Genomic DNA, 27,896 nt, shown 5'->3' on the forward strand with positions numbered 1-27,896 from the left:
TCGTCAGGGTGGCACCTTTCCGGCATTTTGAAACACCCAGCAGGAGGAGTAGTTGCGGATCGTGCGTGACGTCTTTTACTCCTTTTTACCCTGCCAGTAGGAATGACAGAAAGGTGAAATCGCCATCATGTCCCGATCATGCGGGAGGCTGTCACCAAAAGCATCGTCACGTCCTGATGATGATTTGTGATCCGGGGATCATCAGCATACCCTTCATTATCACCCTGACAGCTCTGCACTGCACACTAGTATTACTGGTAGTTTTGTAGTGTAAGTTAAAAATAAAATAAAATGTGCGCGCGCGTGTGGTTAAGGCTAAAGAAAACGCGCCCGGCTTCCCGATACTACCACGAGGTCCAGAAAGAGTCAACGCTAAAAACACGTGCCAAAAGAAAAAAAACGGGGCAGCATCTTGACATGGCCAAAAGAAAAATGGCACGTTTGGAGAATTGGAATAGGCAACCGACATCGCTGCCCTCCTCGGTTCAGGCCATATGCATATGTGAAAGTTAAGGTAGGCTTAGGATTCGAACTCGATAACTTTAATCCAACCAGTTCAACTCAAAAATTTAAATACTCCAACAGAACTTGCTCGTACGCATCCAACTGTCCATGCGCCGTGCGAGGAAGTGAGTCACCGCAGCCTTGCTTGCGGAGGAAATGGTTGGCGTCTTGGCGACGCTGCACGTCGCCGTCGTGTGGATGCGATGCCTAGGCCCCAGGAGATGGCTCGCTCGATCCTCTCGCGGGGCAGGTGGCACGGGCACGGGCTCGCCGCCGGCCGTCCGATGCGCGTATCGGCGGTGGTCGGCCGCATCGAATCGGCGGGGGAGATGCTGCGTGTTTGCAAGAGTCTGATTCAATGCAACGCCGGAGGTAGAAAGAAGTTGAATGTTCCTGTCCTGAATCCCTGGTGGCGACGGCAAGCTTTTTCTTTTTTGGTTTCTTCGTCCCTAGTCCCTACCATTCCTACTCCTTGCACCCTTCTTTCTACACGCGACGTTTATGTGCCAGATGCCCCGATCGTTACCCGCTTTGGGAGTGGTTCAGGTCGTAATCCACTAATATAATCCGGCTTCATTTACAAGGGAAGGCTGTGGATGTCATGTCATGTCATGTCTGGCTGAGACGTGTGATCACTCCCAAACAGTCTAAAGCATGTAAGCATTCATGTACCTGCGTCAAGTGCCAACTGCCAAGGAAAATTCTTCATTGCCAGTTTGCCACCTTCGAAGCACGGGGGGGCATGTCGTCATGGTCTACCCCCTCGCACGCTGGCAACTTCCCCGCATTTTTACCCAGGAGTCCAGGACGAGATGCGCAATGCAATCGTGGCAATTTTACCTTGCTCGCTGGTGTGACAGAAAGGTAAAATCGCCATCATGTCCTCATCATGCCGGGGTCTGTCTTCGAAAGCACCATCATGCCTTGATCACTCGATGATTCGTGATCCGGTGATCATCAGCTAGCAGTATTAGGCCTCGTTCGGTTGGTCTGGATTGAGGCTAGGAACTATTCCAGCTGATCAATGTTGATACAAATAAGCCTATTATTCCAACTGGAACGGTTCCAGTTCCAGAGTAAACGAACGGGCCCTGTACTACTTTCTAGTCTAGTGTGAAAAAGAAAGGTGTGCGTGCGATGGACGCTAAAGAAAGCGCGCCCTGCTTCCTGATTCTACCACGAAGGTCCCCGGCAAGGTCAACGACAAGAACACGTGCAGGCAAAAAAAAAAAGGCAGCGTCTTTACCTTGAGATGCCCAAAACAAATGGCCTGTTTGGAGTAGAGGCAACCGACGCCGCCGCACAGCTCCGTGGCCCAAAAGATCACGGATGGGTAGGGATGGAAACGTGGAAATGGATATTTGAATTATTCGAATCCGTTAAAACGACAAATATGGATATTCGTATTCGTATCCGAATTATGAATATCCGTATTCGTATCCGAATTTATTGTCGTATTATAATAATGGATACATCCGAATTCGTTTATCTTGATTTTCTCTATCCAATTCCACATTCGTATTCGACAATATCCATATCCGACCATATGAAACTATTATTTATCTCTATAACTAATGATAAATGATGTTACTTTGAATATTAATAATGACAGTATATCTTTGAAACTATTCAAAATTTATCTTTATAACTAATAATCAATGATATTAGTTTTATTATTACTTATTATTGTACCCATCAAACTATTTAAATTTTATCTCTAATTTTAGTGACCAATCTCATTAAATTTAATAATAAATATATGTGAATATGAAATTTAATTTTAAATACTCTAGTTTATCTATTTATTAATAAAAACATTTTTATACAATGTTTATTATTCATTGATGAATGTTTATATTTATTAAAATATATATTTATCCGTATTTTTTTTTCATAAAGTGCACTATTTCAAATAATTATTAATTAATTTAATATTTTCATGAGCGATTTTTTAACTAGGTACTCGTACTTTGGTCTCTACTTGTATAAAGATTTTGTTATTAAAAAACCATCAACAAATAAAATAGATAAATGTTATCTTCAAACCGAGTAAATATCCGATGGATATCTGAATCCAAGATTTTCATTTTGCATTCGTATTCGAGAACATCCGAATTCGTATTTGACTTGAGACGTGGTAAGAAGTGATCCGATTCCCGCGAATCCGAACCGAATCCATGCACACACGGTAGGCAAGAGTCGACAGCGGCCCAGTTCGTCCGAACAACCCCCGCTCCCGAACAAATTCCCCTTCCCCTTCCTCTTCCTCTCCCCACTCCACCCACCCACACGCCGACGAGGAAACCCTAGCGAGAGGCGAGAGGGAGAGATCGGTCATGGCGCTGCGAGCCCTGTACAACGAGATCCGGGGCATGAAGGTCCGGGAGGTGCCGGCGTACCTGAAGCCGCGGCTCACCTGAGAGAACGTCAAGAAGAGCGCCGACCAGGCCGTCGACCGCTACATCGAGAAGTACATCGAGGCGAGCAAGCCGGACCCGCTCTTCCACGTCTGCTTCGGCGGGATGGCCTTCTCCTACCTCGTCGCGCTGCCCTGGGAGCGGGCCCACCTCGCCCACCTCGAGGAGATGGAGAGGACCGGCGGGAAGCACCACTAGATCCGCCGCCCCCGTCCGTCGCCGGCCACGCCGAGGTGAGTCCGCGGTTCCCCGTCTCATCCTGTCGGATCTGATCCGATCCAGTCCTGTCTGACGAACGTGGGTTTCCGACCGGCTTGCTGGTGGACGAGTTCAACGTTGTAGATTTTGGCGCGTTAGGTAGATGCGGAGCAATGTCGGCTGTAGATCGGGGTCTTTGTGGTGATTAGTATTGCTTGTGGTGTCTTGTTGTAGCGATGATTGTTTGCCTGTATTTGTGCTGACTGGTTGAAATGTGAAATGGGACAATGCCCCTTTTATCTAGAAATTTTGAGCTACCCTAACGTGTCCACTGTTTTGCCTGCTATAGGGGTACTGAGATTTAGTTGATGAATGCAGATACAAGTTTAAATTGGGATCCTTTTGGATTACATGGAACTATTCGCTTGCAATTACATCTTTCCTTGATCGTGGTGTTGTCTTTTTTTTTTTGCCATTTATATTGTCTGTAATTGTTCAGGAAACTCAGCCATCTGATTGCCTCATCACATCACATCACATCAATGAACTCCTACTTAATGTGCCCTAATTTACAAAGCTTAATCCTTTATTCACTTCAAGATTTACCATTCAGTAGATTGTATTTGCATATGTATTGTGCTCTATTGGGGATGTAAGTTAACTAGCTCTAATCATCTTACTGAGTATATTGGTGTGCTGGGTTAATGATGGAAGATATTCTCTTGAAATAGGTAAATTGAAATTACTAAACTCGTTACTGCAATTTGAACTGGAAAACAGTTCTTTTGCAGAATTGCTGGTTCGCTTCCAACCAAGTGAGAAAATGAATCTGTATATGTCATAACCAATATTCTTTTGTAGCTGAAAATGCTGCTCCATTGTGTACTTGAAATGTCTCGGATCCATTGCTAAACATTATTTTGAAAGTACTTAAGAGATTGCTAAACATGATTTAGAAAGTACTTCAGAGATTAGTGCGAGATCAATTTTTTAGTTAAACTTTGAGAAAGATCTGACTATGGTGATGCAAAAATGTGTTCAGGCTTTGGCAAGATATGGTATTTGCTGTGATTGTCTGTGCATGTTACTAGCTCACCACTTGATTTTTGATTTTAGGTTTAGCTACCTTTCCAATTATTAGTGACACCTTTGTTTTTATGTGTTTTAGGACTGGTGGCTTTTGTGGGGTCCATTCAGGATAATGGCTTATATTTTCTTCTACTGATGAGCTTCTGGAGTCATGTTCATTTGGTGCTTTATTTTGTACTCAGACAGCAGGAAACTGTCCAGCTTATCGTTATGTTCCTCAGCATTGTCATAAGCAACTTCAAACTGAGAAGTGCATGCATTGTGATTAAAAACGTTTTCAGTAATTTAGTACAAGTCTGTTTCGAAATACATACTCTAGTAATTTTGTGATGCATCGCTGGACAATTGTGGTGTCTATTCGTCTCCCCACACAGTGCGATATGTGCATTTGATTGCTGTTGCATAATATTCTTATGTTCACTTTGTGCAGTGTATGCATTTGAAGGCGATATGTAAACAATTTGATGTGATGATTCAAATATACTGCCTTAATCTGCTGAGCCAAATGAGCCTAGATATGAAGAAAAATGTGCAATCACTATTGAGCAAGATAAGGAGGCACGCACTTGGGCGATTTGCTGGTGCAAACTTAGCGCCTTTATTGCCTTTGGGCTCTCTTTTTTTCTTTCACGCAATCCAGAGGACATGTAATCCGTTTTATCTCTATATAAATGGAATAAGCACTGAAGCACTGTCCCTTGCTTGTTCGTTCAAAAGAAAATTATGGATGGCGAAAAAAAATTCAAGCGGTTTATATACTATATATTGATTATTTTCTATTTTAAAACATATATATACTATATATTGATTATTTTCTATTTTAAAACATTGCGACGTAGTTATACAAACCAAATGCTTAATTAAATTTAATATATCAGCTGCTAATGTATACCTACGGATATCAAATTTACTTTCACCTCAATCATATCTAAAACAAGCACTAATTCTTAGTATTGCACATAGCATAATGTCCCATGCGGGCTATGAGTGCCAACGAACTAGAATACTCGATCAATAATCTGGGCTCACAGCCCATGTCGCCAACGAAGAACGGAGCAGATAACCAGTTACGAGTACTGAATATCAACAAGATCTGAGCACTTTTTATTAGCTACGTTTATTTACTAGTCTACGTATACTGTTTACTCGTAAGCCAATCAGCGGGGCCCTTCCTAGCCGCGGGGTCTTGGGCGGCCGCCCCGCTCGCCCTGCCCCAGGGTCGGGCCTGCGCATGATGACCTTGAAAAATCCTCCCTTGACCGTGCGGTGCACCGTGTGGTGCTGGCCGTCAAACTCGACACCGAATGGCTCAGTCATGTCATCTAGAAGCTCATCAATCCAGTCCATGAGGGCCTGGTGTTCCTGGACCATAGCCTCGGGTCCCTGTGGAGCTGCCACACCCTGGTGGGCAGTTTTGGAGACAAGAAGAAAGTGAGCCATCGCAGTCGCAGCCTTGCAGAAATGCAGAGGGAACCTAGCTGATTGGCGTCATCGCCATCATCCTGAATTCCCTGTGGACGCGATGCCCAGCATCTAGATGTCGCAGGGCATGTGGCGCGCACGAACGCGCCGCCGTTCGACCGTCCGATGCGCTGTATCGGCCGGCGGTGGGCACATCGAATCGGCGGACCAAGCCTCTGACAGCGACAGGGGATAGCTGTTTTCTTTTGTTCAGGAGCCTGATGCGAGGCGACGGAGATAAAAAGAAGACTTTGGATGATCCACTGAATCCCTGATGGATTTCTTAATGAAGTGTCAGCTTTAAGCCCTGAGAAAATGCTAATCCGTTCCCCTCTCTTTGCATTTGATGGGCGAATTTAGGAGTGGTTCAGGTCGTATGCCGTCTGAACAAACTGTGGATGGTCAAGTCCGGTCGAGACGTGACTCGTGAGATTGGGCAAGGGCGTCACGGCCAGGTAAAGGTCCGGAGTCACGCTGATTACTGGAGCTGATTGTGCCATTTCCCGGCCGGACTGACTGGGTCTGGATTTTAACTGGGCTCAGGCCTTCTCGAAACGGCAAACATGGGCTGGGAGAAAACCGAGCACGGCCCATTACTCCGATTTCATTTATTTGCCGCACGCCGTCCACGATGTCCCTTGACTTTTATTTGCCGAGAGATGACCATCTGATTGCTTCGCAAATCGCAGTAACCCCGACATTCCGAGACCGAGATCTCAAAAAAATATGCGGCACGAGATTGGCATCGATCCACTTTTAGGTCTCGTTCGGTTTGGTCGGATTGGATTCCGATCAGGATTTCATCTAGATCCGATTTAAATGTCTGTATTACTTAATCCGGTCAGAATTTAATCCAGGATTTAATCCTACCAATCCGCTCAAAATGAACAGGAAGCTGCAGCCATTCTCGACCGTGCTCGTTCAGCCACACAAAAAAAAGAGAGGCACCGTGCGAGCTGCGAAGCCTCCGAGGGGAACAGTGCTTTGGCCCGTGCGCGATTGGAGCACGTCGGGAGTCACGAGCAGCAGCGCAGTCGTGCCGCGGGTGGAGGCGTCGGGAAGCGCAGGTGGCGGCGCAGTAGGGCCGCGGGTGGAAGCGGGGCGGCGGGGTCGTGGTCATGGAGGGTGGAGGCGCGAGGGAGCGGCGAGCGTCGAGTCGAGCGAATGGCCTGATTCCGTTTCGGAGAGGAGGAGGTGGGGAATGATTTCGGACCGTTAGCAGAGGGGTGAAAACAGCGAATCGAAGCCAGACCTCTGTTCCGGGCCGTTCCAATCCATTCGGATTGGGCTGCGTTCCGAACGGGCCCTTATAATGCGTTACCGAAGGTAAAGAAACACTTTTGATCCGTAACTCTATAGTATACCGCTACTGCGGGCACGTGGACCTGTCCCATCGCTTGTCGTCGCATCCGGGTCCCCTGTCCCATGACCGGCTCGCCAATCCATCATCCTCTGGGCACCAGTTCAACCAGAGCGACTCGCTCCGCGGGTGTCGGTGGCCGGCAGTGGCACGGCAGCTGGTACCCCGCACATCATCCTCTGGGCACCAGTTACCCCGTCGTGCGGTTGCACGCCACGACAGACATCGCCGGCAAGCGAGAGAGATAGAGGAGGGGATAGCCTCAAGCCTGCACGCGTACGTGAGTTCGGCGAAGGGGACAAAGGCTAGCTCGTTGATGTGCACGAGACCTGTTTCTTGCTGCGGGCGCCCATACGCCGGCCGCTATCTATCTTGGCAGGATTCATCTTCTTATCTCCAGAATTATTGCTGTGTGGCGCGTGCACGGATACGTTTGTTCATGGCACGATATAGCCCCGTTCTGAACGTAGATACACCCTGAATAGTGCGTAGTATACATCCTACTCCAATATCCAAGATATATAATTAATTGTTGTGAGGTTGTGTCCATGCTATGAGAATATGATATGTTACGGTTACTAGATTTTGCGTTAGAATATAAAGATATACTGTCCCAGATTTCCCTCTTGTATTAAATGCTATTATGTCATAACTCATATCATCAGAAAATCTGATATGGCACCTTATTGATGATTATGGTATAATGTGTTGGGACTATCCTTTTATAAGTATCTTCGGAGGGCACGGATTGTGTCTCCGGCCTTCCTGCTCCCTCTCCTCTGGGTCCATGCAGAGAACCATGAAGAAGCTCACGGCACCGGCGGTACTGCTAGCGGCGGCAGCTCATGTCCTGCTGCTGACGCTGAGGACGGCGCAATGCTTCAACCCAGAGATCTACAACACAGGCGGGCTCAGCCGCCGCGCGTTCCCGGCGGGGTTCGTCTTCGGGACGGCCGCGTCGGCGTACCAGGTCGAGGGGATGGCCAAGCAGGGAGGCCGGGGGCCTAGCATCTGGGACGCCTTCATCAAGGTACCAGGTAAGTAGCAGAGTAGCTTACCACGTATCAAGAGAAAAAAATCTTGTTTCTTTTAATAGAGAGAAATGGTGGTAAAATTGCCGCGTTCTTGTTGGCAAAAAGGGACGATCCCTGACAATGCCACGGCTGATGTGGCGGTCGACGAGTATCATCGATACAAGGTGCGTCATATGCAGATATGCAGTATGGGTATTCTCAATTTCTGATTACTGTGGTTCTTTTGTGGTGTCCTTGTTTGATGCCTGATGGATGTTCTTTGAGGTGTAGGAAGATGTGAACATAATGAAGAACATGGGCTTTGATGCATACCGGTTTTCGATCTCTTGGTCTAGGATCTTCCCGAGTAAGTGTGCTCCATGTTTAGAATTTTCTTGGGTCAAGGGAATTTGTGATGTAGAATTTTGTATAAATTTTAGATGGAACTGGTGAGGTGAACCAGGAAGGAGTGGATTACTACAACAGGCTAATAGATTACATGATTCAGCAAGGTAAATTTCTCAACCAGCCAAACATACCTTATAAAGAAAACTATACGTGTCAGCCTCAAACCAGATTCCTGACCAACTTTTGTTTTTTTAAAAAAGAAAACTGACTTATGGGCTTATGGCTCTGGTGCTAATTCAGGAATCACCCCATATGCAAACCTCTACCACTATGACCTCCCGTTGGCACTCCATGAGCAGTACCTTGGCTGGCTTAGCCCAAAGATCGTGTAAGATTTTCAAACTAGGAATCGAGATATCAAAATTTCAAATTGATGCCATCATATGCCTGATACAACTGTGTATTGCACCCATGAAGGGAGGCGTTTGCAGACTATGCAGAATTCTGCTTCCAGATGTTTGGAGACAGGGTGAAGAACTGGTTTACCTTCAACGAGCCGAGGTGCGTCGCGGCCCTGGGCTACGATAATGGCTTACACGCACCAGGAAGGTGTTCTGGATGTGCTGCTGGAGGGAACTCCACTACAGAGCCGTACCTTGTCGCGCATCATCTCATACTTTCTCATGCAGCTGCGGTTAAGCGATACCGTGATAAATATCAGGTGGAATGGTAAATCAGTTCAATGTAGAAGTGTGCACTGCACATTGCAATTTTGGTTCGGTTAAAAATTCAGTCCTTTCAACTGAACAGCTCTACCAAAAGGGGAGGATTGGAATTCTCTTGGATTTTGTGTGGTACGAACCTTTCAGTGACAGCAACGCGGATCGAGCTGCAGCGCAGCGAGCCAGGGACTTCCACCTCGGCTGGTAAAAACCTGAAAATACTTTATTTTGGATCCAACATCATTGCTCACCTTAGAAGTTCAGTGTATCAGTGACATTGTTTCAGTGTTGGCAGCTAGCCACAACCTGATGCTACATTCTCTTGGAGAGAAACAAACTAACACAGCTCGTTTCAAAGAGCAAACTGATATTTAAATATTCTTACAGGTTCCTCGACCCCATTGTAAACGGACGGTACCCATACTCAATGCAAGAGATTGTAGAGGATAGACTGCCATTGTTCAGTGATGAAGAGTCCAGGATGGTGAAAGGCTCCATAGACTATGTTGGCATCAACCACTACACTTCTTTCTACATGAAGGACCCTGGTACATGGAACCTGATGCCGATCAGCTACCAATATGATTGGCATGCTAGTTTTGTCTGTAAGTTCTGACTCCATAACACCAAATTCTTGGATTGTGCATCGTATATCACTTTACAGTCTTGTGCTGCTGTCGACTGTGATTAGATGCTCATTCAGTCATACACTTTTCACATATATCTGCAGATGAAAGAAACGGTGTCCCTATCGGCGCTCATGTAAGTTTACTGCTAGATGTCTACAAATATCAAAGGCAGGGAGAAATGAAAGTTGGTTTGTCTGTGATTATGTAACTGTAACTTCTTTGAGTTGTCCAGGCAAACTCCTACTGGCTGTACATTGTACCATGGGGAATCAACAAGGCTGTCAACTATGTCAAGGAAACCTATGAAAATCCTATAATGATCCTTGCTGAAAATGGTACTCATGATTCAAAATTTTAATCTCCAAGGAAGAATGGTCTGTCTTGGTTTTAATCAGTATATGCTCTTGCAGGAATGGACCAACCAGGTAACATCAGTATTTCTCAGGGTGTGCACGACACGATAAGAATTCGCTATTACAGAGACTACATAACAGAGCTCAAGAAGGCGATAGATGATGGTGCCAGAGTCATTGGGTACTTTGCGTGGTCATTGCTTGACAACTTCGAGTGGAGGCTTGGGTACACTTCCCGGTTCGGCCTGGTCTATGTGGACTACAAGACACTGAAAAGGTACCCCAAGGATTCAGCTTTCTGGTTCAAGCACATGCTCTCCAAGAAGAGGAGCTAGAATTGCGGACAAGAGGGCCAATGGTTTCAGGTGTCACACAAAAGTTCACTCTGTACATCTAACTCCTAGATGTCAGATTAGCTTTAAGAAACCGTGCAAATAATAGTGTTTCGATCTCGACATCTCTAGATTTGTCAATTGTTGCAATACTAAAATAATAAAGTGGTGCCTTCAAACACCTTGAGCCTCAATGACAGAACTAGTAGAAGCACAATGACTGGATGACAGGCAGATGGCACAAAATTCAACATCTCCGCTAAAAAATTCAATAACATCAACTCCATAACAACAGATAGGACCAAAATAAAATTCCATTGCATCCAAGAGGCTGAAACATGAAGTCATTATATTCAATTATCCAAAAAGTTGTATTCGATTATATGATATATTATCTCAGCATAAATGAACAAAGAAGCATGATAATAACAGCATCACTATACTTTATATACTAAACTTATACTTAAGATCCTATATCTCTCTCCAATCTTCAATCCAAGAGCTTATCTTCATCGTGCTAACATAACAACTTAACTTCTATCCTATACTTCTCTGCAGGAAGGCAAAACTGAGATATTAAGACAACAGGTTGCAGAAATTACTAAATACTCTTCAGAAGATAACTTGGCCTCTCCAATAGCCTTACAGTAAACATCTCCATTGCTATAAACACAGCTTAATTAACTTCACCGGGTCAGCCTGCGACCTGAAATTTCATTCAGAAAGTTAGTATACACGACAAATCATGTGAGTCAATAACTATAATACATATTTCTGCAAAATTAGAAAAAAAAATCAGGATATGGTTGAAACTGCTACTCGTGCTCACAAGTTCCTAAATCTTAATTTGATTACTACACACTATGCTCCGACAACCACAGCACTTTTGCAAATTCCACAGTTCTCTGATTTGACATTCCTGGTTGCGCACTGGCTTTCAGATGCTCAACTTTCTGATATGTAGTACAGAGCTGATAACTCAAGTATTCAAGAAAAAAAGAGCGGATAATTCAATCTATTCTGCAAAATTAGAAAAAACCTCAGGATATGGTTGAAACTGATACTCGTGCTTGCGACAAGGTTCGTAAATCTTAATTTCATTACTACACACTATGCTCCGACAACAACAGCACTTTTACGAATTTTACATTTCTCTGATTTGATGGTCCTGGCTGTGCACTGGCTTTCAGGTGTTCCAACTTTCTGGTATGTAGTACAGAGCTGATAATTCAAATATTCAAGAAAAAAGAGCTGATAATTCAATCTATAGAACTTTCAGAACTGTAAAAGTCAAGTAAGATCTTTCTAAACTAGGGTAAGCACAAATCGAGTTTAGCAATTTGTCCCAACTTTTCAAATGTTTATTCTATATTGGGTCACCACAGAATGCTAATTGCTAACTGTCTGAATGCAAACTTTGCACATTGACACATGACCATATAGATCCAATATCTGAATCTCAACTCTAAAGCTCTCATCTCACAACTAGTCACCTACAAGCATTTTTACAAACTCCACAGTTCACCAAAATGTCAAAAACTTCAGTCCCTGGCTTTGCAGTGGGCAGTAGTCCTCAGGGATTCAACTTTTCTACTGAACCACAGTTTCCAGAAATATTAAAGGCAAGAATGATCAGTGTACACTTAAATCAGGTATAGCAATTCATTCCAACTTACAAATGTTCATCCTATGCTGGGCCACTTCATACTAGTGAAGTATAGTATCCCAATAAGTGAATAGCTAATTGATCACTGTCTCCACCCAAAATTTGCACAATAACACAGGGTCATACAGATCCAATCCCAAATTTCTAAAGGCAACTAGCAATCTTCAGTCAACACCCAAAACATATTACGAATTTAAAAATTCAATTCCAACTACCATCCTAATTCAAGTATTCTGCACGAATTTCACATACCATATACACATACGGATCCAAGAGGCCGCCAGTGCCTGCACGCCGCAAGCCACCCTCCTGCTTCAGCAGCCTGCAAATTTGCACGCGCAGAAACAAGCAGATACGAAGATTTAGGAAGCAATCAGGTAACGATTTCAAAACCGCTTCAAATGTGAGTTGGAGGCAGAGTCCTGCTCACCAGCGTATCGCCTTGCTCGTCCCGGAGTTGTCGCCGACGGCGGCGCGGATGTCGTTCTCCGTGGCCGGCCCAGCTTGCGACCGCGAAAACCACTGCATGATCACTTCCGCCCTCCTCGGCGCCTTCTCACCACCACCATCTCCGCCGCCGCTCGCCCGTGGAGGCCGGCGGCATCTCCCCGACGTGGCCGTGGAGCCCGCGGACGCGGCGGCCGTGACGGTGCTCCCCTCGCTGGCCACCGTGCTGCTCCTCTCGCTCTGGTCCTCGTAGCTGTCGACCTCGATCCACACTCCCTTCCGCTTCTTCTCTGCCCCGCTATGGAACAGCGCGCCTGTGGCCTCGGCGAGCATCTGGAAGCAACGAGCAGAGCCATCAGTGCAAAACTTCAGAAGAAACGGCCTGCAATCGCGCGCTGGTAAGTAATCGAGGAACCGGATTCCTCACCTTAGGGTTGATGCGGCGGAGGGAGGCGACGACGGAGAGCACGCGGAGGGGGTCGACGGGGCGGCCGCGCCGCGCCGAGTCGGAGACGCACGACCTCGCCGACGCGCCGGAGTAGGAAGAGGAGGAGGAGGAGCCCGAGTAACAGGAGAACTCGTCGCTGCAATGGGAGAAGCGCGCCGCAATGGAGGATCGATTATATTGCGAACGACGAGGTGCGCGGGGGCACGCAATTCAGGGGTGCGACTTGAGGCAGGCGAGGAACGTACCTGAGAGCGGGAGGAGGCGGAGGAGGGGGCGGCGCGGGCGAGGAGTCGGCGAGGAAGAGGAGGGCGCGGGCCCCGGAGACGTCGGCGAAGGTGGGGTACTCCGCTCCCATGCCGCCGCCGCGCTGGCAAAGGAGGAGGAGAGGTCGCCGGACTGGAGGGTGGAGGCAGCGGTTGCCGGGGCTGGGATTTTGTTGGGGAATTTCGAAAAGTTTCGGTGGTGTGGGCGTGAGGTTGACAGGGAGCGTTTCACAGGAGAGCAGCGCCATTTTGAATTTTTCGGCGTCTTGGAGAGGCGTGCGGATTTGGGATTGGTGGGTGCCTTAATGGGCTCAGTCGAGATCCTAATCCGGCCCATGCCATCAAGAGCGGATAAAGGCCTACTGCACACGAAAGAGGTCCGCAGTTCGGTCCACATCTTACTCCACACAGTTCAGAGTCCGGCCTATTTAGGCCCTTTTGGCACCGCATAGGCGGGTTTCGGCTTCGCGCTAGTAACCCGCACTATTTAGCAGCGTGTGTTACTGTGGAACGGATAATATGAAATATGAAGAAGGTGAAGCCGGTGAAGCCAAAAAAAATTAGCTCCCCCGACTTCAACTCTACCTGCTACAATACTACTACAATTGCGAAGCTGAAGCTACCGTAAACCATACCAAACGAACCCTTACTTACGCGACCTACCACTCAGCCCCTCATAAAAAGCGGTGCTGCCGTGCTGGCATTATCTAGGGTTTCCTCCAACTCAGCTGTGTCCGCGCCGTGCGAGATGGAAAATCTTTCGGAGGAGTTCCTTCTCTTTTGGAAGGAGACTCCGGAGGAGGAGGAGGATAATCGCGGGTTGCTCCCTCCCTTTTACCGGGAGGAGGATGATAATCGCGAGCAGGAAGAAGAGCACAAGAAAGTTGAGGAGGATAATCGCAAGCAGGAAGAAGAGCAGAAGAAAATTAGAGCGCGATGATGGAAGCGCTCCGAGATGAAAATTTTTATGGAGATCATGCTACTGATAAAGCGCAAGAAAATGGTGGAACTCGAGGAAAAATATGACAAGCAAAGGAAGCTGGAGAAAAGGGAGTGAAGGCGCACAACAAGTTATTGGCGTACTACCGCAAATACGCCCCGGATCATCTCAAGTTCCGCGACGACTGGATTGCAAGGAATCCCGGCCTGGAATTCGAGGACATCAGTGAGTTCTCCATTATACATCAATATTTTTCGCCCCTTGTCAGTTGCCAATTCAGTTCTAAGTGTTCTTAGTCCTATCTAGCGACTTCTACTAGCATGTATATCTAGCGCGGGCTGATGTATATGTTTGTGAAAATAAAATGCATGCATCTTAGTATAGGAATACCATTGCTGATGCTAATTGGTCTGAATCTAAATCTCTGACAAATACCTGCAGCAATGGTCCTGGCCATGGACTACTCAAATTCATCTGTGCCCCGATATGTGTATGATGGCCACTCCAATAGTCTACAGATTTATAATATCAGGGTTAAAGTTGGAAACAGTCCGGCAGACTTACAGTGGCCGCTGCAAGTGTTTGGTGTGATTGCTGTACGCGATTCTATTGACTCAATGCGCAACATTATCTTCAACCGAGGGACGACTGTCTAACCCTCACAGAAGAGGTTTGTGTTGTTTTCTTACTTATATGCTTCATCCTTGTTTAAAAGCCTATAAGCTGTCTAATTTCGATAATGATTATATTGTTTTGTTAATTACGCTTCATCCTCGTTTAAAAGATTATAAGCTGTCTAATGTAGATGATAGTTGCAGCCTCCCTATCTAATGTAGATCGGAAATACCAAATATGCAGTAAACTAACTATGAATATATTAAAAGATCAACCATTCGAGAATATTGTGGCTTACGCTGCTAACAAGAATACAAAGTTTTTTCACTTGCGAATAAGTCAACGAAAAAAGAAGAATAAGATAGTGAAGCTGCGGAAGCTAGATGGTCAATTTAAGAAAATAAGAAGGAGATGGGAATTATGGTGTCAACCTTTTATAAGGATCTGTATACGTCGGAAGGGATGGAGGATATGGAACGTGTTTTAGACACGGTCTCGGTTAAGGTCACAACATAGATGAACAATCAGTTACTCTTGCCTTTCAGCGAGGAAGAGGTTAAAGTTGCTCTGTTCCAAATGTTTCCAACCAAAGCACTAGGGCCGGACGATTTTCTAGCACAGTTTTTCCAGCGTCATTGGGATCTATGTGGCGAGGAAGTAGCATAAGTTATTTTAAGGGTGTTGCAGGGAGAAGATGATCCATCAAGCATAAATAATACTTACATTGTATTAATTCTCAAGGTGGATCAGCCAAAAGAGCTTGGTTAGTTTCGACCGATCAGCCTCTGCAATGTGATATACAAGATCGATTCTAAGATGTTGGCAGACAGATTGAGGAGAATATTGTCGGAAATTATAGCTAAAGAGCAATCTGCTTTTGTCTCTAGGCGACTAATCACATATAACATCATCACAGCTTATGAGTGCATGCATTTTATGAAGAAGAAGTGAGCTCGAGATAGTAGGTATTGTGCCCTAAAGCTGGACATGAGGAAAGCTTATGATCGAGTAGACTGGGATTATCTGCGGTCAGTCATGATACGGCTTGGTTTTCACCGAATCTGGGTGGAGTCGATTATGAGAATGGTGACCACGGTTTCATTCTCGGTGCTTTTCAACGGTAAACGGATGGAAGGTTTTAAATCCTCAAGGGGTATTCATCGAGGGGATCCAATCTCGCCCTACCTCTTTTTGTTGGTAGCAGAGGGCCTTTTGTGCTTGTTAAAATCACGAGTTCAGTCAACGCAACTTAATGGCATCAAGGTGGCTCCATCAGCTTTGGTGGTGAGTCACATACTCTTTGCGTATGACAGCCTGCTGTTCTTCAAAGCGAATAGGGAGAGTGCGGAGGAAGTTAAGAACGTGTTACATGTGCACTGCAAGGTATCAGGGCAGCAAGTGAATATGAACAAGTTGTCTATACACTTTGCTAAGGGGTTCTCAGGAAGCTTAAGAGCAGAAATAAAGAATATTCTGGAGGTTAATAATGAAGCTCTAAGTGAAAAATATCTAGAAATGCCTACTGATATAGGCAGTTCAACAAATGGTGTATTTAAGTACATGAAGGATCGAGTGTGGAAGTGAGTGCAAGGCTAGATAGAGCAGACGTTATCATCAGGAGGGAAAGAAGTGTTGATCAAAGCAGTAGTTCAAGCTATACCGACCTACTCCATGTCTTACTTCAAGCTCTCGAGAGGACTGTGCAAATATATTGATGGGCTGCTGCTTTTGGTAGGGGAGTAAGGAAGGGAAACGTAGGACATGCTGGGTAACATGGGATGACATAACTAAACCTAAATGCACAGGTGACCTGGAGTTTAGGGGTATTGAAATGTTTAATCTAGCGTTGCTAACGAGGTAAGCTTGGAGAATTATGCAAGAGCCAGGTTTACTTAGTGCACAAATCCTAAAAGCAGTCTACTTTCCTGATGGAGATTTCTTGGATGCTGAAGTACGTGAGTGACCATCAAGGGTGTGGCGAGCAATTGTTGATGGCAAAGAGGTACTCAAGCAAGGGATCATTCGCAGGATTGTCAATGGCGAGGAAACACTTATTTGGAGCATGAATTGGCTGCCAAGGGACCGCATGTTACACCATGTGTGTTGCATCGGAAACAATCCTCCGGAGCTAGTCAGTGATCTCATTGATCATACATCGGGGACTTGGAACTGCCACAAGCTAAATATTTTCTTCACTCCGATGGACATAGAAGTTATCATAAATATCCCTCTTAGCTCAGATGGAAGGGATGATTTCTGGGTATGGCATTACGAGCGGACTGATGTTTTCTTTGTCAAATCTGCCTATATAAAATGTTGGTACGCAACAAAGGAGCTACAACAGCTTGGTTGGATAGTATACCTGGGTGGTTGGATACACACCCAATGGAGAAGGAATATACTAGCCTATGGAAGGTCAAGGTGCCATTAAAGATTCGCATGTTCTTGTGGAGGCTTGCTCGCCATTCTATCCCAATAGGTGATGTGCACCATCATAGGAATGTGGCTCCAAACAGCTGCTGTGGTTTTTGTGGAGCCTAGGACTCATGGAGTCATTCATCGCTAGAATGCAACATGTCTTGGTGTGTACGGGCATTGGAACACGATGACATTAGTTTTAGGTCAGGCTTAGAATCAAGACGCCCAAGGTTGGCTAAAGGAGGTGATGGAGGTACTGCCACGTGATAAACTTATACAAGTGATCGTGAGATTGTGAGCAACATGGCATGCACGGTGCAAGACAAGTCATGAGAATATATTCCAAAGTCCGCTGTCGACACGTTATTTTGTGGAATGGTTTATAACAGAATTTGAGATGTTGAAATCAAGCCTAAAGTCACAACAACTAGGACAGATTCAAATTTCGAAGTCGATACCCCCTTCGCATGGTTTTGCTAAAATCAATATTGATGTGACAATGTTAAAAACTTGAACACGGCAACTGTGGCGGCAACGGCGCGAAGTGCTGTTGGCATTTTTATTAGAGCGTCAGCTGTGGTACTGAAGGGGGTCACAGATGCCGAGAACACAGAAGTGCTGGTATGCAGAGAAAGTCTAGCACTAGTAAGCGACCTACTCAGGCTGGTGAGTGATTGTGCTAGTGTCGTTAAGAATCTCCAAAAGAGCTGACATGGGCAGCTATGAACAAGTCATCCGGAGATCAACGCAGGGAAAGGAAGATTCAAAGCTGTTGAGGTTGTGCACGAAAATAGAAGATCCAACATCGATGCATATTTGTTGACGATGAGCTCGATTTACAGTGAGGTAGGCAGACATGCTCTAACATGACCGGAGTCAAATTTGAATAAATAAAAGCTGGAGAGCTCAAAGAAAAAAAAGTAGTCCACGCCTTCCGCGTTCCGCTCTCCTCGCCGGCCGAAGTGCCGACCTCACCGGCTCCGCCACCACCGATGCGCCGCGGCCGTCCGGCTTGAGCCGGCGGCGTTGACTCCCCCGGCCACCATCGCCCTTGCACACCATCAGGTCACCTCACCCTTTCCCTCCCCCACTCCGCAACAACGCCGACCGGCGACCACGCCCAAATGCCACCGCGCGTCTCCCCCACCTCCGCCTCCAAGCGCGTCGTCTACGTCCTCCTCGCCGCGCTCGCCTCGGCGCCCTTCCTTCTCCTCCTCCTCTACGGCGGCGCCTCCCCCTCCTCGTTCTGCCCGGACTCCTTCCTCGCCCCGCGCCGCCTCCCCTACCCGTCCGTGCTCTGGTCCCGCGTGCCCCCACTCCCGGCGCTCCCCACCTCGCCGCACCCGGCCCTCCGCGCCACCCGCTGGATCGTCTTCTCCGCGTCGCCGCACGCCCCGAGGCACCGCCCGCTGCGCGCCGTCCCCGGGTGGCAGCTCCTCGCCGTCGCCGACGAGGCGACCCCCGAGGACTGGTCCCACCCGGGCGCTGCGCTGCTCACGCTCGCCGACCAGGCCCGCCTCGGCTTCCGCTCCGTCGCCTTCCTTCCCGCGCGGGGCCCGGCGCGGAAGGCCGCGGCGTACCTCTTCGCCGTGCAGCGCGGGGCGCGGGTCATCTACGACGCGGACGCGCGCAACGCCGTCCTGGGCGGGAACCTCACCAGGCACTTCGATGTCGATCTGGACCAGCGGCAGGGAGGCGCCGTGCTGCTGCAGTACAGCCACGCCGATCCTAACCGGACGGTCGTGAACCCGTTCGTGCACTTTGGGCAGCCGTCGGTCTGGCCGCGGGGGCTGCCGCTGGAGAAGGCCGGGGAGGTGGATGCTGAGGAGTTCTACACTGAGGTATTCAGCGGTGGGCAATTCATACAGCAGGGGATGTGCAATGGCCTTCCAGATGTTGACGCACTGTTCTACTTCACTAGGAAGTCACTGGAGATGGAGGCATTCGATTTCCAGTTTGATTTGGATGCACCCAAGGTCGCACTGCCGCAGGGCATGATGATGCCAGTCAACTCTATCAACACATTGTTCCACTCACCGGCGTTCTGGGGGCTTGCATTGCCGGTCTCGGTGAGTCCAATGGCATCGGATGTCATACGTGGATACTGGGCGCAGAGGATACTATGGGAGATTGGAGGGTACCTAGTGATCTATCCACCAACTGTACACCGAGTCGATAATGTGCATGCTCACCCATTTGATGATGAGAAGGATATCCATGTCAACATAGGGAGGTTGATAAAATTCCTAATGGAGTGGCGATCCAGTAAGCGGACACTGTTCGAGCGTATTCTTGATTTGAGCTATGCAATGACAGAGGAAGGGTTCTGGGGTGAAAAGGATTTGCATTTCATGGCTGGGTGGCTGCAAGATCTGGTTGCTATTGGCTACCGGCAACCACGGTTGCTGTCACTGGATATTGACCGACCGAGGGCAACCATTGGACATGGGGACAAGAAGGAGTTCATCCCCAAGAAGCTGCCTTCAGTGCATCTTGGGGTGGAGGAGATTGGAGAAGTAAGCACTGAGATTGGCAATCTTATAAAATGGAGGAAGCATTTTGGTGACATTGTGCTCATAGTGCATTGCACTGAACTGGTGGACCGAACTGCACTAGAGTGGAGGCTGCTTTATGGTCGGATATTTCGGGCAGTTGTTATTCTTTCAGAGCAAAGCAATTCTGATCTTGCTGTAGAATTCAGCAACTTGGCACAAGCCTACAAGTGAGTGAAAATAGCTTCATTTCTTATCCTGATAAAAATCTAACAACACTAAATAAATCTTACTGATCGCTGCATCCAGTGAGGCTTCATTCCTTTGGTATTTATATTTTATAAGCGATAATTTTGCGTTGCAGGTACCTGCCGAAGGTGTTTGATCGGTTTGCAGGTGCTCAAGGTTTTCTGTTCCTTCAGGATCATGTGGTCCTCAATTACTGGAACCTCTTGAATGCTGATAAGGCAAAGCTCTGGATAACCAACCAGGTGCATATCCATGTCATGATTTGTAGAACCATATAAATATGAAATAAAGAACTTCTGAAGTTTATGATCTGATCAAATTTGTCTCTCCCCAGGTGAAGGAATCATGGTCAGATGTGCCTCTACAAGGTAACAAAATTGAGTGGTTTGTGAACCAAGGAGATATGGTTAAAAAGGCAGTCAGCAATTTCCCACCTCATTATCAAACCAATTACAGAAGAAGTGTAGGTGAACATAAGATAATTCATTGCAGCAGTGAGATATTTTACATACCTCAACGACATATCGGTGACTTCTCGTATCTTGTTAAAGCTATAGGAACCTTAGATATTCATCACAGTTTTGCAGTCCCCATGATATTCCTTGCAATGGATTCACCAAGCAACTTTGAATCCAAAGCTCTGACGAAATTTGTCTATAGGGCAGATCTGCCATCGAATACCACTTTCGCATCAATTTATTCTGCTGAAGCTCATGCAGTGTACCCATTGAAGGTTCGGAATGAGATGGAATTTGTAATGCTAATCAGAGTAATGGCTTCAGGAGATCCATTCCTTATGGAGTTAGTCTGATTAAGGGTTCCACTTTTTTTTTTTGGAAAAGGAGAGCAAAACAATTCAAGATACGGTTTGTTCCCTGTTGTCCTCCCTTTCAGCTGTAAGTTCAATTTAACATCTATCTTACTAGTAAGGATAATATAGTGTGACTTGATCTCACTTTACATGTACAATCAGAGAATAGAAACTTTCTTTCTTGTGTTGGAATGGAATGTTCACAATTCAAGTACTGAGGCGTTCTCGTATTTACACTTGGGGTCCGGAAGGGGAAACAGAAAAATGTTCAAGATACTGTTGTGTTCCCCGTTTGTTTTCCATTCCAGCTGCAAGTAGTCTCGACAGCCAAAGGCGCCATGCCGTGGTTCGGGAGAAACGAAGGGGCGCCCTGCCTCCTGCTCCATGATCACGGCATAGTGGCTGTCATGGCCTGTCACGAACTCACAATGTGGATCCTCTGCTCGACCAGGCCATACCTGAGTTTTCCACTTCAGTTCTGTCCATCTGATCGCTCGAGTGAAGAGCTGCTCTACTCTCTTGTGCAACGCATGTGATTTCCCTGCTTCAAGCACAAGAACAAACATTTCTGTATCCGAATTTCAGTTGGAGGCAGGGGAGCGCAGAAATTGTTCTGCTCGAACCCGTTCAGCGTGCTGCTCGTCTCGTTCGTTGCGCAGGAAACCACCGGCAGGCGAAAAATATCTGTGTTGAGAGATAATCGAAATTGCCAGAGACGGCGGCGGCGGCGGCACGCCGTGGCTGCTCCAATCAACTGCCCCGCATGATGAACATCTTGCTTGCCTCACGGAGTCACACGCCGCGCGGACACACGGGCGAGCCGTGGTCCTGCCAAAGCTAGCTGCCGCCGCGGTAGGCTGCTGCGGCTCATGACCGCGGTGTCCACCGGCGCTCTAACACATCCTCTCTCCGAAGGCAAGCGCTCTCCGCCCCTCTCGTACAGCCTCGCGGGATCGATGGCGCCAAAAAAAGCTCCAGTCCAGTGTCTCTCACATCACATGGATCTCGCGTCTCTTCCGTGCGGAATGGGCCGGCATCGCATCGTCGTGTCCTGTCTGTCCGACCCGGAACCAATGAATTTGTGCTGGAGGATTTTCGCCCCTCCCCGTCCACATCACATCACGAACGCGTGTCGTGTTCCGCTGCCGATCGTGTGGTGTGTTCCACGCGCCGCAAACAGACCACGAGCTATCTGTCATCTGTGTCCGCGGGACTGAGCCCGTGGGGACGCGCTCCGACAGCGACGACGCGCGACGCCAGGGTATATATCTCTCGCTCCCGCGCTGCCCACCTCTCCCTTCGGATCACTCGCCTCGCTCCCGTGGGGACCCAGGAGGCAGGAAGGAGCAGCAGCTAGAGGCCGGCCACCTGTGGCCGCTCGCGTCGTCGTCTTCCGTCCTCCGCCGGGAGATATATGGCTCTCCAGCTGAGCAGCTGCGTCGCGCCGGCGGTCGTCGTCGCGCGCGCGTGCCCGGCGCACCGGCCGGCGGTGTGGCTGCTCCCGCCGCGCCGGCCCCGGCTCGTGGCGGTCGCCTCGGCGGCGGCTTCCTCCGCGCCGTCCGGGGAGGTGGCGGCGGCGGCGGCGGCGGCGGCGTCGCAATCCCACGACAACGGGGTCGTGGGCGGGAGCGGAAGCAACGGCCCCGTCCCGACCACCGCCAAGGCCACCGCCATCGAGACCACCGTCGAGAGGGTATGGTATTCACAATTGTCTGTTAGTTCCAAGGTTCGCTTCGATAGCTAAATCATGGTGTCGAGGCAGTGGCGCCGGCGCCGGAGCCGGAACTGAGCGTGACCTGTCGACGGGCGGAGGCGCCTGATGCATCGCGACGCGCCGGCGGTCGCCGCCCTCGCGGCCCCAGCGCACCGGCCGGCGGGGCGCGCGTGTGGCCGACGGCGCCGGCGCCGGAGCCGCAGTTGAGCGTGCCCCGTCGACGGGCGGATTCCCCTGATGCATCGCGAGTTCGCGACGAGCGCCGCCTCGCCGGCCACCGTCTCGCCGGCCAGGGGGTTTTACGAAAATTACCGGATCACTTGCACTAAGACCCCTAATTTGGATCGATCGCGATCCAAATTAGGGGGTTTTGTGAAATTACCAGATACATGTTTTACACAAACACCCCTAATTTGGATCATGATTATTAATCTCGATCCGATTTTTTGCATAAAGACTCCTGGCTATTAACAAATAAGCCCTACCCTCCGGGCTCCAGATGGGCAGCTGGCCAGCAGCTCTCCCCTCTCCTCGGCGATCCGCCGCCGCCGCCGGGGGGGCGCCGCCCTCTCTCCCTGCAAGCGCACTTCCGATCCATTCCCTCCCCATCCTGAAGCCCTAGCTTCGCGACTCTATCCAGGCGCATGCTCAATTGCTGCTGATGTTATTCGTGGTGCTGCAGGTGATCTTCGATTTCCGGTTCATGGCCCTCCTCGCGATCGCCGGGTCGCTGGCTGGCTCTGTGCTGTGCTTCCTCAACGTAAGTCATCTTGGATTCCTGCCTGTTCCATGGCTGCTACTGCCTACTGATTCTAAGCTGAATTTGGGATGATTAGCTAGTGTAATCCCAAATTTTCAATGGGAGAACCAGAAAGCTGTCAGACTGCGTTATTACAATTCTTAAGCGTCATTGCTTTACTGCTACTGTTGATGAGCAGCGGGATTTCATGGATCTGCTTATCTGACGTCTGCTCGTGATCAGGGCTGTGTCTTCATCAAAGAGGCATACCAAGTTTATTGGTCGAGCTGTGTCAAGGGAGTTCATACGGGGCAGATGGTCCTCAAAGTCGTCGAGGCCATCGGTGAGATGTTCTTCCAGCCTAACTTGTTTAGTCAATCAGCATGAGCAGCGTGTCTGTGACGCCTCGCTAGAATGCTGCTTTTGCGGCATCGGTGTTTTGCAGATGTGTATCTTGCTGGAACAGTCATGCTGATATTTGGCATGGGTCTTTACGGGCTGTTCATCAGCAATGCCTCCACCGATGTGCCTTCAGAATCGGACCCCCTCAGGGGATCATCGTTGTTCGGGATGTTCGCTATGAAGGTAACGTCAGTGTTCAAACATTTTTACAAGTTTCAGTTTCAGCTGAAAGCATTTAATCATTCAGCGATCAGCGTTCTTCAGTTGGACTAATACGCTCGTGTCTCCAATGGGGTCGCATTGCTTGTTCTGCTTGCTATTCAGTCAACTGCTCAATTCAGAGTTTCAGACTAACTACTACACTACTGAAAGAAAAAGAATCAGGCTAACAATTACTGGATTTTTTTTGCGAAGAAACAATTACTGAAACTAAATAGACTGTATATTAGCACATAAGCATTTCCTACTCCTGGGGTTGAAAACTGTACTAGCCATTTGAACAATTTTCATAAAACTTGAGAAACAAAAGAAGGACCATGCAAACTCTCAAAGAATATGGTTTTGTGTGTGTGCCAACGAAATTACATGGAACCCTTCATTGCTATGTTCTTGTTCATACAGGAACGACCAAAGTGGATGAAGATCACGTCCCTCGACGAGCTCAAGACAAAAGTTGGGCATGTCATTGTGATGATTCTGCTGGTTAAGATGTTCGAGAGGAGCAAGATGGTAAAGATAACCACAGGGCTGGACCTCCTCAGCTACTCGGTCTGCATCTTCCTGTCGTCGGCTTCTCTCTACATCCTGCACAATCTCCACAGGGGCGACCATGAGGAGGGTGCAATGCCGAATTTGTGACTGTAAAATTGTAAAATGATCGAATCAGATTTATTGTAGCTACTGAAGTACCTAGAAATTTTTGGTGTAGAGTTGTTGGTCGCTTCTTATTGCCGCATAGCCACTCGCTTCAGTTAAAAACTAAAAAAAAAAGAGAAAAATTAGCCACTTGTTCTACTGCTTTGTGCCCCCGGGCCCACATGTCATTTAGCAATGGGGTGACTGTCTGACAGATGTTGAATTGAAGGTGCCTATTCAGTGCCGTGGAACCTGACATGCGAACCCGGCATCGGAGCTCTTTCCATGGCCCAGTGGAGTAGAGTGGAGACCTGGACTCCTGTTGGCAATGAACGGTTTTCTTCTCAATCAGATCCAAACCTTTCTCCTTCTCTTCATCCGGGTACTTGTGGGTTGTTTGCCCGCACGATGAAGACATTTCCCTTGGTTGCTCAGTCAACTCAGCATTTTTTTCCGAAATGGTCAGTCAACTCAGCATAGATATCAAGGACTTCCTTCGCGAACCCTTTGCCGATCCCACAGTGGAGGATCAAGCTATGCCATGTTTAAGTTTAACGGAAGCAATTAGGAGCATGTTGTGTTGCTACCTGCAGAAGGTCTATCATCACGAAACTCTGCATTTTGTTCTTCTTGATCAACAGTTACTCAAGAAAAATTGGTCAGCTTGTCAATGAAGCAATTGAAAATGGAATGGTATAAGATCCAAAGCTTACAAGTGGGATTGAAAAGGCTCCCATTTGTCGTTAGCAATGAGGAAATGGCAAGACATGCAGATCGATGGTGTGATGTGAATAGCTTATTCTTTGGTAATTATCCTAATACATCTTTTTCTCTCACAAGTCTCATCCTTTACAACGCAGCATTTTCTCTACATAATCTCCTTGCAAATACATGCACTCAGCTGCAATATCTTTATCTCTACCAGTGTGATACTGGCATCAAAACAATATTCAAAATAGATGTGCCTAACTCAAAACTCATGGTTCTAGAATTTGCCCATTGTTCTTATAAGAGAGTTGAGTTAGTTTGTATCTAAATCTGGAGCAACTTATATGTGGCTATTGGTCATCTCCGTATCTGCCTTCGACTTTAGGATGTGTCGTGTCCCATCCCTCAAAGAAGTAGAAATGTTTGTGTCCAAGCCTTTTGCCTGAAAGGGTTTCAGAGAACAGAAGTGCAAATAGTATTTATCGCACTGCCGCACACAACGCAAGGCGCGGCGTGCAGCTGCTCAGCTCGAACCCTCACCGGCACGTGCCAGGAAGCCGCAGGAGCAGCAGCTAGAAGCGGCCACCGGCGGCCGCTCGTGTCTGTCGTCGTCCATCCTCCAGGAGATGTATGGCTCTCCTGCTGAGCGGCTGCGTCGCGCCGGCGGTCGCCGCCCGCGCGGCCCCGGCGCACCGGCCGGCGGCGGGGCTGCTCCCGCCGCTATGTCCCCAGCTCGTGGCGGTCGCCTGATGCATCGCGACGCCGGCTGGCAGCAGTGCCGCCTCGCCGGCCACCGTCTCGCCGGCCAGGGGGTTTTACAAAAATTACCGGATCACCGTTTTGCATTAACACCCCTAATTCGGATCGCGACTATTGGTCGCGATCCAAATTAGGGGGTTTTGTGAAAAATACCAGATACATATTTTACATAAACACCCCTCATTTGGATCGCAACTATTAATCGCGATCCGATATTTTTCATAAAGAGCCCTGTATATTAACAAATAAGCCCTACCCTCCGGGCTCCAGACCAGATGGGCAGCAGGCCAGCAGCTCTCCCCTCTTCTCGGCGATCCGCCGCCGCCCTCTCTCCCTGCAAGCGCAAGGCCCGGCCGATCCATTCCCTCCCCATCCTGAAGCCCTAGCTTCAGCTCTTCACTCCCCCAGCCCCGCGCCAATCACCGAAATCTCGCAGTAAACGGAATCATTCTCATGTTCTATCCATGCGCATGCTCAATTGCTGCCGATGCTGTTCAGGGCGCTGCAGGTGATCTTCGATTTCCGGTTCCTGCCTTCCTGGCCCTCCTCGCGAGCGCTGATTGGTCGAGCTATGTCAAGGGAGTTCATTCGGGGCAGATGGTCCTCAAAGTCGTCGAGGCCATCGGTGAGATGTTCTTCCAGGCTTCCAGCCTAATTTGTTCAGTCAATCAGCACGAGCAACAGTGTTTGCCGTGGCAATGCTTGTCTGTGTCGCCTCGCTAAACTGCTGCTTTTGTGGCATCGGTGTTTTGCAGATGCGTATCTTGCTGGAATTGTCATGCTGATTTTTGGGATGGGTCTTTACGGGCTGTTGATCAGCAATGCTTCCACCGATGTGCCTTCAGAATCAGATCGTGCCCTCTGGGGATCATCATTGTTAGGGATGTTCCCTTCGAAAGTAACATCAGTGTTCAGACTAAAACCTTTTTTACGGGTTTATTTTAGCTGAAAGCATCTAATCATTCAGCGCTCTTCAGTTGGAGTAACACACTCAAAGTCTCCAATGGCGTCGCATTGCTTGTTCCGCGTGCTATTCAGTCAACTGCTCAATTCAGGGGAAAAAAATCAGACTAACAATTACTGAAACATTAAGAGACTGTACATAGGAGTATAACTTATAAGCATTTCCTACTCCTGGGTTGAAAACTGTACTAGATATTTCAACAATTTTCATATATATGTAACTTGATAAACACAAAAATTTGGATCGACCGTGCCCTTGTGTTAGTTTGTCTTCTAAATCTGGAGCAACTTATATGTGGCTAATGGTCATCTCCATATCTGCCGTTGACTTTAGGATGTGCCCCATGCCTCAAAGAAGTAGAAATGTATTCAGCAACGGCATCATATCAGGGGCATCCATTCAAGTTGAGTGAGCTTCTAAATGGTACAGTATGCATAAATGCATTGGATATCCTCGGACAAAAGGTAACATACATTCTTTCTTCATCACTGTAATTTTCATTACTGTTATTCTCATTGGCTGTACTCTATGCTTGCATACCTCAAATATAAATAATAAATTACCAAAACTTGATAGAGGCTATTCTCACACTGGTTTTTGTGAAACAGAAGTTTGGCTCGAAATGAAATGTGGAGTTTTGCAGCAAATGGGCCATGGTGACAGACAGGCTTTTTTTTTTTTTTTGAAACTACACAGACAGGCTTCAGCAGTTAACGGGCCATGCTCACAGACAGGCTGCATAGCTTGGAAGCTATCTCGGCTCGACCGTGCGTGCAGCGAGCGTGGTCCTGCAGGTCCATCGGAGGATAGATAGGACCACTGGACCAGTTCGGTTGATCAGCAGGGTCTTGTGTGTGACAGGCGAGCTGTGCGCTGGGCCAGGCCGTGCCTTGCGAATCCTCCCCTCCCCGTGGGCCCCAGAGATCCCGCTGCGGATGGGTGGGTGATGCTATCTTCTGGCCCGCCCAGCACGTTCTTCA

At 48.0% G+C, this 27,896-nt stretch overlaps 4 protein-coding genes and 1 pseudogene across 4 annotated transcripts; 4 read left to right on the forward strand and 1 right to left on the reverse strand.

The window, feature by feature from the left end:
* Positions 1 to 2,655: 2,655 nt before the first annotated feature.
* LOC117846554 (uncharacterized) lies at positions 2,656 to 4,904 on the forward strand (annotated as a pseudogene).
* A 2,625-nt stretch (positions 4,905 to 7,529) lies between these two features.
* Positions 7,530 to 10,607, forward strand: LOC117846307 (beta-glucosidase 26). The gene is made up of 11 exons (XM_034727450.2): positions 7,530 to 8,066; positions 8,169 to 8,227; positions 8,334 to 8,409; positions 8,483 to 8,554; positions 8,691 to 8,778; positions 8,868 to 9,111; positions 9,201 to 9,316; positions 9,500 to 9,717; positions 9,843 to 9,874; positions 9,974 to 10,076; positions 10,152 to 10,607. Exons 1-11 carry the CDS (start codon positions 7,733 to 7,735, stop codon positions 10,427 to 10,429), a joined length of 1,620 nt encoding a protein of 539 aa, XP_034583341.1. The 5' UTR covers positions 7,530 to 7,732; the 3' UTR covers positions 10,430 to 10,607.
* Positions 10,608 to 10,758: 151 nt separating this feature from the next.
* LOC117846308 (uncharacterized) lies at positions 10,759 to 13,480 on the reverse strand. Its single transcript, XM_034727451.2, has 5 exons — positions 13,233 to 13,480; positions 12,967 to 13,123; positions 12,523 to 12,872; positions 12,345 to 12,414; positions 10,759 to 11,132 (listed from the first exon to the last, which is right to left on the reverse strand). The coding sequence occupies exons 1-5, from the start codon at positions 13,340 to 13,342 to the stop codon at positions 11,121 to 11,123; spliced, it is 699 nt and encodes a 232-aa protein (XP_034583342.2). The 5' UTR covers positions 13,343 to 13,480; the 3' UTR covers positions 10,759 to 11,120.
* A 4,647-nt stretch (positions 13,481 to 18,127) lies between these two features.
* On the forward strand, positions 18,128 to 20,989 carry LOC117844971 (probable glycosyltransferase STELLO1). The gene is made up of 3 exons (XM_034725838.2): positions 18,128 to 19,945; positions 20,080 to 20,206; positions 20,299 to 20,989. Exons 1-3 carry the CDS (start codon positions 18,348 to 18,350, stop codon positions 20,773 to 20,775), a joined length of 2,202 nt encoding a protein of 733 aa, XP_034581729.1. The 5' UTR covers positions 18,128 to 18,347; the 3' UTR covers positions 20,776 to 20,989.
* Positions 20,990 to 22,075: 1,086 nt separating this feature from the next.
* Positions 22,076 to 24,644, forward strand: LOC117844972 (uncharacterized). The gene is made up of 5 exons (XM_034725839.2): positions 22,076 to 22,468; positions 23,172 to 23,249; positions 23,472 to 23,571; positions 23,674 to 23,813; positions 24,252 to 24,644. Exons 1-5 carry the CDS (start codon positions 22,190 to 22,192, stop codon positions 24,486 to 24,488), a joined length of 834 nt encoding a protein of 277 aa, XP_034581730.1. The 5' UTR covers positions 22,076 to 22,189; the 3' UTR covers positions 24,489 to 24,644.
* The last annotated feature ends 3,252 nt before the right edge of the window (positions 24,645 to 27,896 follow it).

The sequence above is a fragment of the Setaria viridis genome, chromosome 2, assembly GCF_005286985.2.
Source record: "Setaria viridis chromosome 2, Setaria_viridis_v4.0, whole genome shotgun sequence".
Lineage (NCBI taxonomy): Eukaryota > Viridiplantae > Streptophyta > Magnoliopsida > Poales > Poaceae > Setaria > Setaria viridis.